The 14,761-nt window shown below is 44.0% G+C and overlaps 1 protein-coding gene across 14 annotated transcripts in view; it reads right to left on the bottom strand.

The window, feature by feature from the left end:
- GTF2I (general transcription factor IIi) overlaps positions 1-14,761 on the bottom strand; it is a 111,643-nt gene that overhangs the window by 66,982 nt on the left and 29,900 nt on the right. For all 14 annotated transcript variants that reach the window (XM_054496617.2, XM_063668244.1, XM_063668243.1 and 11 more), the window contains exons 2-3: positions 5,619-5,722; positions 3,706-3,844 (exon numbers count right to left, since the gene is read on the bottom strand). In XM_054496617.2, coding sequence (XP_054352592.1) covers positions 3,706-3,844; positions 5,619-5,722 — 243 coding nt within the window. The remainder of the gene's footprint in view (positions 1-3,705; positions 3,845-5,618; positions 5,723-14,761) is intronic.

A 14,761-nucleotide genomic window follows, 5' to 3' on the forward strand; every position in this document is an offset into this window, starting at 1 on the left:
CCTGTCCTTTGAAGCTTTGAAGCCAGGAATGAACTTCTCTCTAGCTAGCAAAGTCCTAGAGAGTATCTTCCAATATAAGGCTGTTTTGTCTACGTTGAAAATCGGTTTTGTGAGTGTAGCCATCTTCATGAATTACCTCAGCTAGATCTTCTAAAGAACTTGCTGCAGTTTCTACATCAAGCACTTGCTACTTTACCTTGCACTTTTATGTTATAGAGACTCTGTCTTTCCTTTTTTTTTTTTTTTTTTTTGAGACAGATCTCAAGAGTCCAGGCTGGAGTGCAATAGCGTGGTCTCAGCTCACTGCAATCTCCGCCTCTTGGGCTCAAATGATTCTTGTACCTCAGCCTCCAGAGCAGCTGGGACTACAGGTGCGCACCACCAGGCCTGGCTAATTTTTTGTATTTTAGAAGAGACGGAGTTTCACCAGGGTGCCTAGGGTGGTCTTGAACTCCTGAGCTCAGGCGATCTGCCCGCCTCAGCCTCCCAAAGTGCTGGGATTACAGGCGTGAGCCACCGCCCCCAGCCGACTGTGTCTTTCCTTAAACCTCATAAGCCAACCTCTGCTAGCTTCCAGTTTTTTTTCTGCAGCTTCCTCACCCATCTCAGCCTTCACAGAATTGAAGAGTTAGGGCCTCACTCTGGATTACGCTGTGGCTTAAGGGAATGCTGTGGCTGGTTTGATCTTCTATCCACACCATTCAAACTTTCTTCCTGTCAGCAATAAGCTGTTTTGCTTTATCATTTGCGTGTTCACTGGAGCACACTTTTCATTTCCTTTGAGAACTTTTCCTATGCATTCTCCACCTAGCTAACTGTTCAGCCTAGCTTTCAGCCTACCTCAGCTGCCGACATGCCTTCCTCACTAAGCTTCATCATTTCTGCTTTTGATGTAAAGTGAGCAGCCTGCAACTCTTCCTTTCACTTGAACACTCAGAGGCCACTATAGGTCTATTAATTGGCCTAATTTCTTTTTTTTTTCGTTGAGACGGAGTCTTGCTCTTTCGCCAGGCTGGAGTGCAGTGGCGCAATCTTGGCTCACTGCAACCTCCACCTCCCAGGTTCAAGCGATTCTCCTGCCTCCCGAATAGCTGGGACTATAAGCGCGCGCCACCACATCCAGCTAATTTTTGTATTTTTAGTAGAGATGGGGTTTCACCATGTTGGCCAGGATGGTCTTGATCTCTTGACCTCGTGGTCCACCCATCTCGGCCTCCCAAAGTGCTAGGATGACAGGCATGAGCCACTGCGCCTGGCCGGCCTAATTTCAATATTGTGTCTCAGGGACCAGGGAGGCCTGAGGAAAGGGAATGATGGGGGACCAGGCGATTGGTGAAGCAGTCAGAACACATATTTACCTATTATGTTTGCCATCTTATATGTGTGTGTTCGAGGACTCCCAGTACAATTACAATAGTAACATCAAAGATCACTGATCTCAATACCTTGAACCAAGGAGGCAGAGGATGCAGTGAGCTGAGATCACACCACTGCACTCCAGCCTGGGTGACGAAGCAAACCTCCATCTCAAAAAAAAAAAAAAAAAAAATCCACCACAGCGGATACAATAATCATGAAAAAGTCTCAAATAATGCTATGCCAAGAGTTACCAAAATGCAACACAGAGAACCAAGTAAGCACATGCTGCAGGAAAAATGGCACCAACAGACTTGACACAAGGTTGCCACAAATCTTCAATGTGTGAAAACTGCAGTGTCTGCAAGGCACAAAAAAAAAATGATGTATGCCCGGTTGGGCGCAGTGGCTCACGCCTGTAATCCCAACACTTTGGGAGGCCGAGGCGGGCAGATAACCTGAGGTCGGGAGTACGAGACCAGCCTGGCCAACATGGAGAAACCCTGTCTCTACTAAAAATACAAAATTAGCTGGGCGTGGTGGTGTATGCCTGTAATCCCAGCTACTCGGGAGGCTGAGGCAGGAGAATCACTTGAACCCAAGAGGCGGAGGTTGCGATGAGCCGAGATCGCACCATTGCACTCCAGCCTGGGCAGCAAGAGCAAAACTCTGTCTCAAAAAAACAAAAATGACAACAACAAAAAATGAGGTATGCCCATATATAATATGTGCCTATAGATACCCTAGCTTTTTTTGTTCCCTTTCCATGTTTTTAAGAAAATGCTGAATCAATCAGTTAACATAAAACCTACAGTGTTAGGTTAAACACAGATATGAAAATGGTCATACTGTGAAAGGCTGTGGGTATTAAAACCCTATAGTAAATTTCAACCCTGTTCCAATGTCAAATAAGCTCACCACTGCTCTAAATGCGGATTACAAAACTCACTGAAGACTGTGATAAGGTGATTCTTATCTGTGAGGGAGTGGAGGAGAACTGTTTAATTTTGCATATGCTTAAACAAACTTGCACAGTGAATCACTGGTTTTCAACACACCAACTTTTTATCTAGAAAAGAACTCCTGGCCAGGTGTGGTGGCTCACGCCTGTAATCCCAGCACTTTGGGAGGCCAAGGTGGGCTCCTCGGGTCAGGAGTTCAAGACCAGCCTGGCCAACATGGAGAAACCCTGTCTGTACTAAAAATACAAAAAATTATCCAGGTATGGTGGTGTACACCTGTAATCCCAGCTACTCCAGAGGCTGAGGTAGAAGAATTGCTTGAATACAGGAGGTGGAAGTTGCAGTGAGCGGAGATCACACCACTGCACTCCAGCCTGGTGATGGAGTGAGACCCCATCTCTAAAAAAAAAAAAAAAAAAAAAAAGGCCGAGAGTGGTGGCTCATGCCTGAAATCCTAGCACTTTGGGAGGCCAAGGCAAGCAGATCACCTGAGGTCAGGAGTTCGAGACCAACTTGGCCAACGTGGCAAAACCCCGTCTTTACTAAAATTACAAAAATTAGCCAGGCATGGTGGTGGGCACCTGTAATCCCAGCTACTCAGGAGGATGAGGTAGAAGAATTGCTTGAACACGGGAGGTGGAGGTTGCAGTGAGCCGAGATCGCGCCATTGCACTCCAGCCCGGGGGGCCAAGAGTGAAACTCTTTGTCTCAAAAAAAAAAAAAAAGAAAAGAAAATAACTCCTTATCTGAGTAAAAGTTTTAACCTATTCAAAATTTCTCTACCTTCATTACCTTCCCTCTAATGTATCTCATTAACCCAGAGTAAAGCCAAGCAAGGAACACTGTACGACAAACACTACCATTTTTCTTAACTCTTCAGTATCTATCCTGACTTTCAGTGATTCCTTTTGAGCATTTTGAAATGTCTCCATAAACATTTCAGAAGATCTTTTTTAGTTTAAACCTCATTCTGTTTTAGAAGAAAATATAACTTGGCCAGGCGCAGTGGCTCATGCCTGTAATCCCTCTGCACTTTGGGAGGCCGAGGTGGGCAGATCACCTGAGGTCGGGAGTTTGAGACCAGCCTGACCAACATGGAGAAACCCCGTCTCTACTAAAAATACAAAATTAGCCGGGCGTGCTGGCACATGCCTGTAATCCCAGCTACTTGGGAGGCTGAGGCAGGAGAATCGCTTGAACTCATGTGGCGGGGGTTGTGGTGAGCCAAGATTGCGCCACTGCACTCCAGCCTAGGCAACAAGAGCAAAACTCTGTCTCAAAAAAAGAAAGAAAGAAAGAAAGAAAATATAACTTGTCTTACCTATAAATATTTAAATATTTAGGCTTAAAATTAATGAAATGCAAAAGATAAAAATACAATGCTTACAATATTTTACAAAGTCTTTTTGAAAATCCTTTCTGGTATTGACAAAAGCACGTCCTCTTTCAGTTCCGACGACAAACACATCTGTTTCATACACTGCAATGCAGGCCACTTCGGCTTTGGACTTGGCCAGTTCTTTACACTACAATACAAACAGCAAACATCATGTTACACGCGGATGTTTAAGAGCACCATTTCTGCTCGATGAATTAAAAAAATCTAACATTTTTTAAAGGTACTTCTCTTTCGAGATAGTTTTCGGCCTGACTTTAAACAAAAGACAACACAGAATTTATAAGGAAAAAAAAAACACAATTCCCTTGTAATCTCTTATAGGTCAGATTCTCCAAGAAGTAGACTCAGAGTTTACACAGGCTTGCTGGGGGGCACTGTCAATTACAGCACTTGGGAGGCGGGAGGCAGGCAGGGCTGGACAGGGGAAGTGCTGAACACTGATGTAGCTGTACCCAGAGCTAGGAGCTGGCATGACTCTCCCCAGGGAAAGGGTGGAAACTTGTGCAAGGTGGCTCGAACAGTCATGGCACCTGGGGCAATTAGTGCCATCAGTACAAAAGGGGGGGGGTCTGAAACCCACACTACAGCATTCATTACATAATCCCCACCTCCAGAAGTATTCCCCTGTGTACACACAGCCAGAATCACTTTTAGGTGGGCAGAGTATTACTGACTTTTACTAAGTATATTTCTATGAGATTAAATATTCTTTTAAAATGTTATAGAGTATATAGTATTCCATTTAATGAATATACCTTGAATGATTTACTGATAACATTATTTAAAAAGCTGGTGATTCCAATTTTCCCCCCTAAAAATAATACCACCATAACAACCTGGGAACAAAATATTTATGGGCATCTTTTTTTTTTTTTTTTTTTTTTTTTTAAGACGGAGTTCCACTCTGTCGCCCAGGCTGGAGTGCGGCGGTGCGATCTCGACTCACTGCAACCACCACCTCACGGGTTCAAGCAATTCTTCCGTCTCAGCCTCCCGGGTTACTGGGACTACAGGCACACACTGCCACGCTGGCTAATTTTTTTGTATTTTCAGTAGAGATGGGGTTTCACAATGTTGGCCAGGCTGGTCTTGAACTCCTGACCTCAGGTAATCCACTGGCTTATGCCTGTAATCTCAGCACTTTGGGAGGCCAAGGTGGGTGGATCACCTGAGGTCGGGAGATCGAGTCACGCGTGACCAACACGGTGAAACCCTGTCCCTACTAAAAATACAAAAAATTACCCAAGCGTGGTGGCGCACACCTGTAATCCCAGCTACTCGGGAGTCTGAGGCATGAGAATTGCTTGAACCCAGGGGGCAGAGGTTGCAGGGAGCCGATATCATGCCATTGCACCCCAGCCCGGGCAACAAGAGCGAAACTCTGTCTCGAATGAATGAATGAATGAATGAATGAATGTGATGTGAAAGGCTTAAACCCATAACTATTATTCAAGAAGAAAAACTACTCATTGGTTGGGGCGGTGGTTCACGCCTGTAATCCCAGCACTTTGGGTGGCTGAGGCAGGTGGATCAAGAGGTCAGGAGTTCGAGACCGGCCTGGCCAAGACAGTGAAACCCTGTCTTCACTAAAAATACAAAAAATTAGCCGGGTGTGGTGGCAGGCACCTGTAATCCCAGCTACTCAGAAGGCTAAGGCAGGAGAATCGCTTGAACCCGGGAGGTAAAAGTTGCAGTGAGCCAAGATCTCGCCACTGAACTCTAGCCTGGGCAACAGAGCCAGACTCCATCTCAAAAAAAAAAAAAAAAAAAAAAAAGTAAAGTAAAGAAAAAGTACTCATTAAAACTAAAAACTATAAAATTCTATCTTCCACAAAAACAAATCAACCTTATCTACAGCGCAGGCCTACCCAACTATGGAATGATAGAACAGAAGGCCTCACCATGGATTCGAGTGCTGACATGAGGAATGTCACCACCATCCTGCTCTCCGAGGACTCCTCATCTTCAACGGGCAGGGTGGACATTGCAACTTGGGCCATGATCCCTGTGCAGGAGAAGTAAGAAGAAAGTAAGTGGTAGAAATCTGGTGTCCTGAACCCACAGCCAAAGCTGTGAGGGCCCCTCACAGGCTGCCTAATTTACAGTTTCCTTGCTCTAGAGACAAAATAAGGCTCAGAAAGTAAGTATTTGACTTGCCCCATACCCTCATAAGATAAAGAATCTATCCCCTAACTTTCTATATATTGTTATTTCCAGAAAATTGGGTCAATATCACACCCCAAACAAATCCAGGTGGCACCCAGAATCAGTGAAATTTCTCCCAAGTAAGAGCAAGACGAGGCAAGGCACTTTACAGCCCAGTGACGGACAACCACAACTCAACACAGGAAAGAGGTGCCAAGCCCTCTTCTCCCCTGGACATCCTGACACAGAAATGAGTGGGTGCAGTGGACTGAGGCTGAGTGGAGAGAAGTTTCTCTTCTTACTAAGAAAATAGATCACAGGCATCAAGTAACATGTAAGATTCTTTATAATACAGCATATTCTGGCCAGGCACGTTGGCTCACGCCATCCCAGCACTTTGGGAGGCTGAGGCAGGAGAATCGCTTGAACCCAGGAGGCAGAGGCTGCAGTGAGTGGAGATCGCACCACTGCACTCCAGTCTGGGTGACAAGAGCAAAACTCCATCTCAAAAAAAACAAAACAAAATGGTTAGAAGTGTAAATTTTATGTTATGTATATTTTACCAAAATAAAACGAAAACAATATACCATATAAAACATACTGGCCAGGCATGGTGGCTCATGTCTCTAATCCCAGCCCTTTGGGAGGCCGAGGCAGGTGGATCACCTGAGGTCGGGAGTTCGAGATTAGCCTGGCCAACATGGCAAACCTCTGTCCCTACTAAAAATACAAAAATGAGCCAGGCAGGGTGGTGGGCGCCTGTAATCCCAGCTACTCAGGAGTCTGAGACAGGGGAATCGCTTGAACCTGGGAGGCGGAGGTTGCAGTGAGCCGAGATCACGCCACCTCACTGGAGCTTTGGTGACAGAGTTAGCCCGCCCCCCCCCGCAAAAAAAAAATTATGTCTATTTTACCAAAATAAAACCAAAACAATACACCATATAAAGACATACTAAGATGGCAAAATCTAAAGCAAATTTCTAAAACTGAAATACTAAAAAGGTTTTCTGTAAATAGCATGCAAATTAGATGTCTATTAAAAATTGTCCCTTTTAATTTAGTTGAATTAATTCTACTTTTAGGGAGGTATTGAATAATTAAATAAACTTAATATGGAAAGATAACTGAAAAATTTAAAAATTAAACACTGGAAACAAGAATAGTAACTGTAAAAACATAAATTAATTTACTGACAACACCCAAGTATTCCTTAACTAAAGTCCCAGGGTTCTGGAGAACGTGGACAAGCAGTTGAGGAGCTGTCAGCAGAAAACTGTTATGCCTAAAAATGTCAGTAAATCTTTTCCCTATTATTAAAGAGGGTGCTCTATTTCCCTATTATTAAAGACTGTGATACAGCTTTATCTGTTACCATGTGAATTAACTGCTAGCCCAGATTACCCATCAACAAGTAATGAAGCATACATACTTAGGAAGTTGCACTTTATAATAAAAACCATAATCCGCTGGGCGTGGTGGCTCACGCCTGTAATCCCAGCACTTGGGGAGGACAAGGCGGGTGGATCTCTTGAGGTCAGGAGTTCGAGATCAGCATGGCCAACATGGTGAAACCCTGTCTCTATTAAAAATTCAAAATAGCCGGGCATGGTGGCACGCACCAGTAATCCCAGCTACTTGGGAGGCTGAGGCAGGAGAATTGCTTGAGCCCAGGAGGCGGAAGCTGCAGTGAGCCAAGATTGTGCTGCTGCACTCCAGCCTGGGCGACAGAGTGAGACTCCATCTCAAAAAAATAAAATACATAAATACAAACCATAATAAAAAATAATTGACACTTGGTCAGGCACAGTGGCTCAAACCTGTAATCCCAGCATTTTGGGAGGCCGTGGCAGGTGGATCACATGAGGCCAGGAGTTCGAGACCATCCTGGGCAATGTGGCGAAACCCTGTCTCTACTAAAAATACAAAAATTAGCCAGGCATGGTGGTGTACTGTCTCTAATTCCAGTCACTCAGGAGGCTGAGAGGCACGAGAATCAATTGAATCCAGTAGGTGGAAGTTGCAGTGAGCCAAAATCATGCCACAGCACTCCAACCCGAACAACAAAGCAAGACTCTATCTCAAAAAAAAAAAAAAAAAAAAAAAAAGAAAAAACCAAACAAACAAAACACTTATCCCCATATATTTGAACAAACAGAAGCAAATCTGATTCCCAACACAAGGGTCCCTGACTAGAGACGGAAGTAAAAGCCATATCAAGCAAGTGAATAGGTAAATTATAGAAATTATTTGGCCTAACAGCCTAGGTCCCATTCTTTTTCTCCCGGATAAGACTAAGTGAATTTGTCTGGTTTTCTTTCCCTCTCCCTCTCCCCCAAGTCTAAGTAAATTTGCATTAAAATGTGGCTTAGGCGAAATGGACAACAAAGACATATATGTTTCTATAATTAGACATTCACTTAGCATACACTTTCATTATTTCTGAAAATTCATAGTATTTCTTCATAATCTCACTTTTCCTTTAATTCCCCAGCGAAAGAAAACAGAGATGTGTTCTCATTTTACAAATGCAGTGATTTGTCAAGGTCATATAGCCACTATCACAGTCAGAACATGAAACTAGGGCAATTTTCTGCCTACTGCTGTTACCACTTCTTCTCATCTTTAATCGCCATAAATCTGCTATCAAGTCATCATGAGGTCGGAGAATAGGGTCTGGAGGCAGGGAACCTAAGGCCAATTCATGCTGACTTCTTAGAACTAAATCAAAAGGAAAACCCCAACTTTCCACACCTAAGTAACAAAAGGATGGGAGGCTACTCAGTTTGCAAACCACCACCCCCACTTTTTCTGTGTCCCAGATGGAAAATTGAAAGTATCTCTGATTGGTTGCTTTCTGCAACCAATCAGACGTTTGCACAGGAGTGTAACTTTGTAACTTCACTTCAGCCTCTGATTGGTTGCTTCCTGCAACGAATCAGACTGACTGCGACCAAGTCTTTTTTGTTTTCCTTTTTTTTTTTTTTTTTTTTTTTTGAGATGGAGTCTCACTCTGTCACCCAGGCTGGAGTGCAGTGGCACGATCTCGGCTCACTGAAAGCTCCGCCTCCCGGGTTCACGCCACTCTCCCACCTCAGCCTCCCGAGTAGCTGGGACTACAGGCGCCCGCCACCACACCCAGCTAATTTTTTGTGTTTTTTAGTAGAGACGGGTTTTCACCATGTTAGCCAGGATGGTATCGATCTCCTGACCTCATGATCTGCCCGTCTCAGCCTCCCAAAGTGCTGGGATTACAGGCATGAGTCATCGCGCCCGGACTTTTTTTTTCTTTTTTCAAGACGGAGTCTAGCTCTATCGCCCAGGCTGGAGTGCAGTGGCACGTTCTGGGTTCCCTGCAACTTCGGCCTTCAGGGTTCAAACGATTCTCCTGCTTCAGCCTCGCAAGTACCTGAGATTATAGGTGCCCGCCACCACGCCCAAATCATTTTTGTATTTCTGGTAGAGATGGGGTTTCGCCATGTTGGCCAGGCTGGTCTGGAACTTCTGACCTCAGGTTATCCACCCACCTCAGCCTCCCACCACGCCCGGCCTTTTGTTTTTGTTTTGAGACAGGGTCTCGCTTTGTTGCCCAGGCTAGAGTGCAATGGCGCTATCTCAGCTCACTGCAACCTCTGCCTCCCGGGTTCAAGCGATTCTCCTGCCTCAGCCTCCCGAGTAGCTGAGATTACAGGCAACTGCCACCACACCCGGCTAATTTTTGTATTTTTAGTAGAGAGGGGGTTTCACCATATTGGTCAGGCTGGTCAGGAACTTGTGACCTCCAGTAATCCACCCATCTTGGCCTCCCAAAGTACTGGGATTACTGGAGCCCAGCTGGGCAAGTCGTCATTTGCATACGAGTGTAACTTAGTAACTTCACTTTAGTCTCTGATTGGTTGCTTTCCACAGATGCTTGCATAGAGTGTAACCTTTGTAACTTCAAGTCAGCCTCTAATTGGTTGCTTTTCACAACCAATCAGACTGCATGCAGGCCACTACTGTATTTACATAGGGTGTACACCAGGTAACCAATGGGAAACCTCTAGAAAATTAAGCCCCCGAAAGTTAAACCCCAGAAAGTAGTTAAACCCCAGAAAATTCTGTAAAGGGGCTCTTTAGCCCCTAGGCTCGGCCCGCCCCCTCTTTGTGGAGTGTACCTTCCACTTTGAATAAATCTCGGCTTTCGGTGCTTCTTCCATTGGACACCCTCCACTGGTAACAATCACACTCAATGTATTTAAGAAATGGGGGACAGATGCTACAGCAACAGCCCACGGGGCGCCCCTGATAATTAAGGTCCATGTCTTTAGCAGAACTTTCAGGGCAGGCAGCGAGCCCTGCAGGATGGAAAGCACCCTAGGGGCGACCCATGGGCCTTCTCTGTGCTTCCTGCTCTCTGGAAATGGGTGCATCCGGGTCACACCGGAAGTTCGCTGTTCTTTGCCCATCCGAAGAGTTTCCTTCCTGGGACAGTCCTTAGTTGAAACTATTTGTGGAGGCTTCCCTGCACCCTTCACTTGGGGTTGGCTCTCTTTTCTCCTCTTCCCAGAAAGAAAATGCCATCAGGAGGTGGCATTAACAATGAACACCAGAGGAGGCATCGGGCCAGCAGGTGACGCCAGCTTAGGAAGCACCTGATGCACCGGTCCCCACGGGACCAAACGCCTAGAGAGCTGGGGTATGGGTTCAGCAGACAACCATCTCACTGCGTGCCCTTAAGGGCTGTACTCAGTCGCCTCGTCTATAAATGGAAATGCTCAATCCCTTTTATGAATACCCTCAACTTAAAATAAGAAGGGTTGGAAAAAGAAATGAACATTTATTGAATATATGTCATGCTTTATTGGCCATCTTGTATAATAAGCACAGCAACCCTGGGTGGGAGAGCAGGCAACATGGAGTACACATGGACCCCAAGAAAAGCTCCTTGATGGAGGTGGTGCTCCAGAAGCCACCTGAGCCGGGCCCATGGAGTCTTTTCCTGGTTGACTTTACTTTCTGATGTCACCAGCAATGAACCACAAATCACCAGGATATGACCTCTCCTATCTGTCATGACACATCAAAACTCAGAGGTCTCCCAATAAAAGAGGCCATGAAAAAAAAAATTTAAACCAGGTAAAATGAGGACATTTTGCTCTGCACTCATAAGGAATGCAACTAGGCATGAGTTTTGTTTTTTTTTTGGTGGGGGGAGGGAGTCTCACTCTGTTGCCCCGGCTGGAGTGCAGTGGCACGATCCTGGCTCACTGAAATCTCCAGCTCCTGGGTGCGAGCAATTCTCCTGCCTCTGCCTCCCAAGTAGCTGGGATGACAGGCACCCGCCACCACACCCGGGTAATTTTTGTATTTTTAGTAGAGATGGGGTTTCACCACATTGGCCAGGCTGGTCTTCAGCTCCTGACCTCAGGTGATCTGCCCGCTTCAGCCTCCCAAAGTGCTGAGATTACAGGCATGAGCTACCGCACCCGGCCTAATTCTGTATTTTTAGATGCAACACTATTTTTGCATAAACAATTTAGTTTTCCTTTAGATGTAACCACGTATTTATGACATAATTTGCTCATTCTTTTGTGTTCCTGCTGTCCTCTGGTGACAAACTGTTTTTGTTAAAAATTTTTTCTTGAAAGGTATTTTCACTGGAATAGAAACCTTGGTTGACAATTATATTCTTTCAGCACACTAAGGTTATTTCATTATCTGTTGGTGTCATTATATTTTGTCTTCCATTGTCACTATTGAGAAGTAATCTACGGTCTCTTTTTAGGTGATTCCCATTCCTACTCCTGCTGTTTTTAAGAGGTTTTCTTTGTCTAAGATGTTTTCTACAGTTTCACTGTGTATTCTAGGTGTAGATTTTATTTTTATTAAACATATGGCTGTCATTCACTGGGCTTCTTGACTATGAAATGGTATCCTTCAATGTGGAAAACTCTCAGCTATTGTCTCTTTAGATTCTGCCCCATTCTCTATCTCCTATCCCACTGGGACTCACATTAATGTATGTTAGTCTTCACTTTATCCTTTTAGTTTCTTACCTTTTTTTGTTTTCTTCTCCATACTAAACAATTATTTCTTCTGGCTTACCTTCCATTTCACTAATTCCTTCTTCATCTTTTTATTCTGTTGTTAAAACACCTATCCGGTTTTTAATTTTGTTTGTAATTTTCATTTCTACGATTTCTAGTTACTGCTAAGTCATATTTTATAGTTTCCTACTCTCTAAGGAATTTCAAGATTGTCATATTTCTTTGGTAATGGGGCAATTATTTTACAGTCTCTGATAATTCCAAATCTCAAGTTTTTACAGGACTATTTCTGTTGTTCCTGGTGGTTCTTACCCTTAATGCATGGTTCTTATTCCCTTGTATGCCTAATTATCTTAGTGAGTTAGTTATTTTACATGAAAAAAATTACTTATAATCTTAAGCCTAGGGTGAAGGCAGCTTCCTCCAGGTGTCAAGAGACAACAACTGCCTAGAATCACTCTAATCCAAGTTCGAGACTTGGTTCCTTGGCCCACCCAGTAGAAGTTAACCCAGGCCACAAGTAAGGATGCAGACTATTCTGAGTCTCTCACCCCACAAAGCTTTCAAAACTCAAGGTCAAGTGGTGAAATGTTTGCCTTCAGGACAGGAGCAATTCTCATTTCTGTCATCTGAGTTCCCACAACCCAGGCCTTCAAATTTTCTCTACTTTTCAACTTTCTGGTGTTTTCACAAAAGTTTTGTTTTATAATTTTATAACAGTGTTGGTTGTTTTCAGTAAGAATAACTAACCTCACCAACTCTGGGAACCATACCTTCCATATCCTTTATTCTCAAGAACAATTTATGAATTAGCCAGAACTACTTTAGATTGAGAGGTTACCAATTCCCAATTCAAACAAGATCAAGTACAAAAGAGAACTTTTATTGCTTCATTTAATTAATTAAGTCTAAAGTTTATACTGGCTCCACATATACCTAGATCGAAAACCACAAAATAAGTCATTAGTATTCTCTCGGCTTAAGCACAAGGGTGTCCTCCCTAAGGCAGACCTGATAGCCACATGTGCCTTCATGCGTACCACATTCCTGTCCTGTGATCCCAGAGGCAGAGAACTATCACATCCTCCCATTACTTTTTTTTTTTTTTTGAGACGGAGTCTCACTTATCGCCCAGGTTGGAGTGCAGTAGCACTATCTCAACTCACTGCAACCTCCACCTCCTGGGCTCAAGTGATTCTCCTGCCTCAGCCTCCCAAGTAGCTGGGATTACAGGCATGCACCACCACGTCCGACTAATTTTTGTATTTTTAGTAGAGACAGGATTTTGCCATGTTGGCCAGGCTGGTTTCAAACTTCTGACCTCAGTTGATCCGTCTGCTTTGGGCTCCCAAAGTGCTAGGATTACAGGCGTGAGCCACTATGCCCAGCCTTCCCATTACATTTTGCGTAAAAGATCTGGGCATGTGTGTCATGAGCCTACCCAAACCCAATTACCGTGGCTGGTTAGAACAAGATGACACAGGATACACTGTGATTAAACAGACACACAAAAAATAACAGCTATGTGAGCCTGCTATACCTTCTTTCCCTTTTTTTTTTCTTTTTTTCTTTTTTTTTATTTTTGAGACAGAGTTTTGCTCTATTGCCCAGGCTGGAGTGCAATGGCACGATCTCGGCTCACTGCAACCTCCACCTCCCAGGTTCAAGTGATTCTCCTGCCTCAGCCTCCCAAATAGTTGGGATTACAGGTGCCTGTCACCACACCCAGCTAATTTTTGTATTTTTAGTAGAGATGGGGTTTCGTCATGTTGGTCAGGCTGGTCTTGAACTCCTGACATCAGGTGATCCGCCCGCCTTGGCCTCCCAAAGTGCTGGGATTACAGGCGTGAGCCACTGCGCCCAGCCTCCCATTTTTTCAATCTCCTCAGTTCTTCTATTCTCAACGTTTTTTGCCTTCACCTTTCGTTTCCCTGATTTGATTTTAATTCTCCTTCCTGGGTTTCAAAGTTGAACTCAATTGGCCTGTTGCTGTTTCATTGTTTATCTCTGATTCTGGTTGACTACTGTATATGTGATGCCTTCCTTATCTCTGAAAACAGACTCTAGCCATTGTTTGAAATCCTCTTGAGTTTCCTGTTGGAGATCCATTTCAGGTATTAGATTTATCCGTGTCCTTGCTGTTCTGATCCATTCTTCCTCAAAATAAGCCAATAACTAATTCCATAAAATTTTCTTTTTGACTGTACTTCTGCTTTAATTATCTGATTCCTTGCTGCTAATACCAAACAGCACACAACAACATTTGGTTTTGGGTTTTATGAGACAAAGTCTCACTCTGTTGCCTGGATAAGTACAGTGGCACCATCACTGCTAACTGCAGCCTCCACCTCCTGCGTTCAAGCGATCTTCCCACCTCAGCATCCCTACTAGCTGGGACTACAGACTTGCAGCACCACACCCGGCTAATTTTTTGTATGTTTAGTAGAGATCGGGTCTCACTATGTTGCGCAGGCTGGTCTCGAACTCCTGAGATCAAATGATCCTCCCGCCTCAGTCTACCAAACTGCTAGGATTAAAAGCATAAGCCACTGCACCCAGACAAAAAACAGTATTTTATAGTGAGTGAAAGGAAGAACGCGCTTGAAGATTTTTACAAACCTTATCATTACCCTAATAAAAACTGAGGTTCTTAATATTTTTTATGATGCTGTTCTCTGAAATACTTCTGAACTTTCAATACATTTCTGCTTCAAAACAAGGTTCCAGTCAGACTGGTAAGTGGGGAGGTGCTAGAACACTCTTTTATTTAAATTACATTCATGCCCTATTTCTTTTTCATGTTATTATATATATATATACACAAATATATAAAAATATATAAAAATTATATATATATATATTTTTGAGATGGA

This window comes from Pongo pygmaeus, chromosome 6 (assembly GCF_028885625.2).
Source record: "Pongo pygmaeus isolate AG05252 chromosome 6, NHGRI_mPonPyg2-v2.0_pri, whole genome shotgun sequence".
Taxonomy (NCBI): domain Eukaryota; kingdom Metazoa; phylum Chordata; class Mammalia; order Primates; family Hominidae; genus Pongo; species Pongo pygmaeus.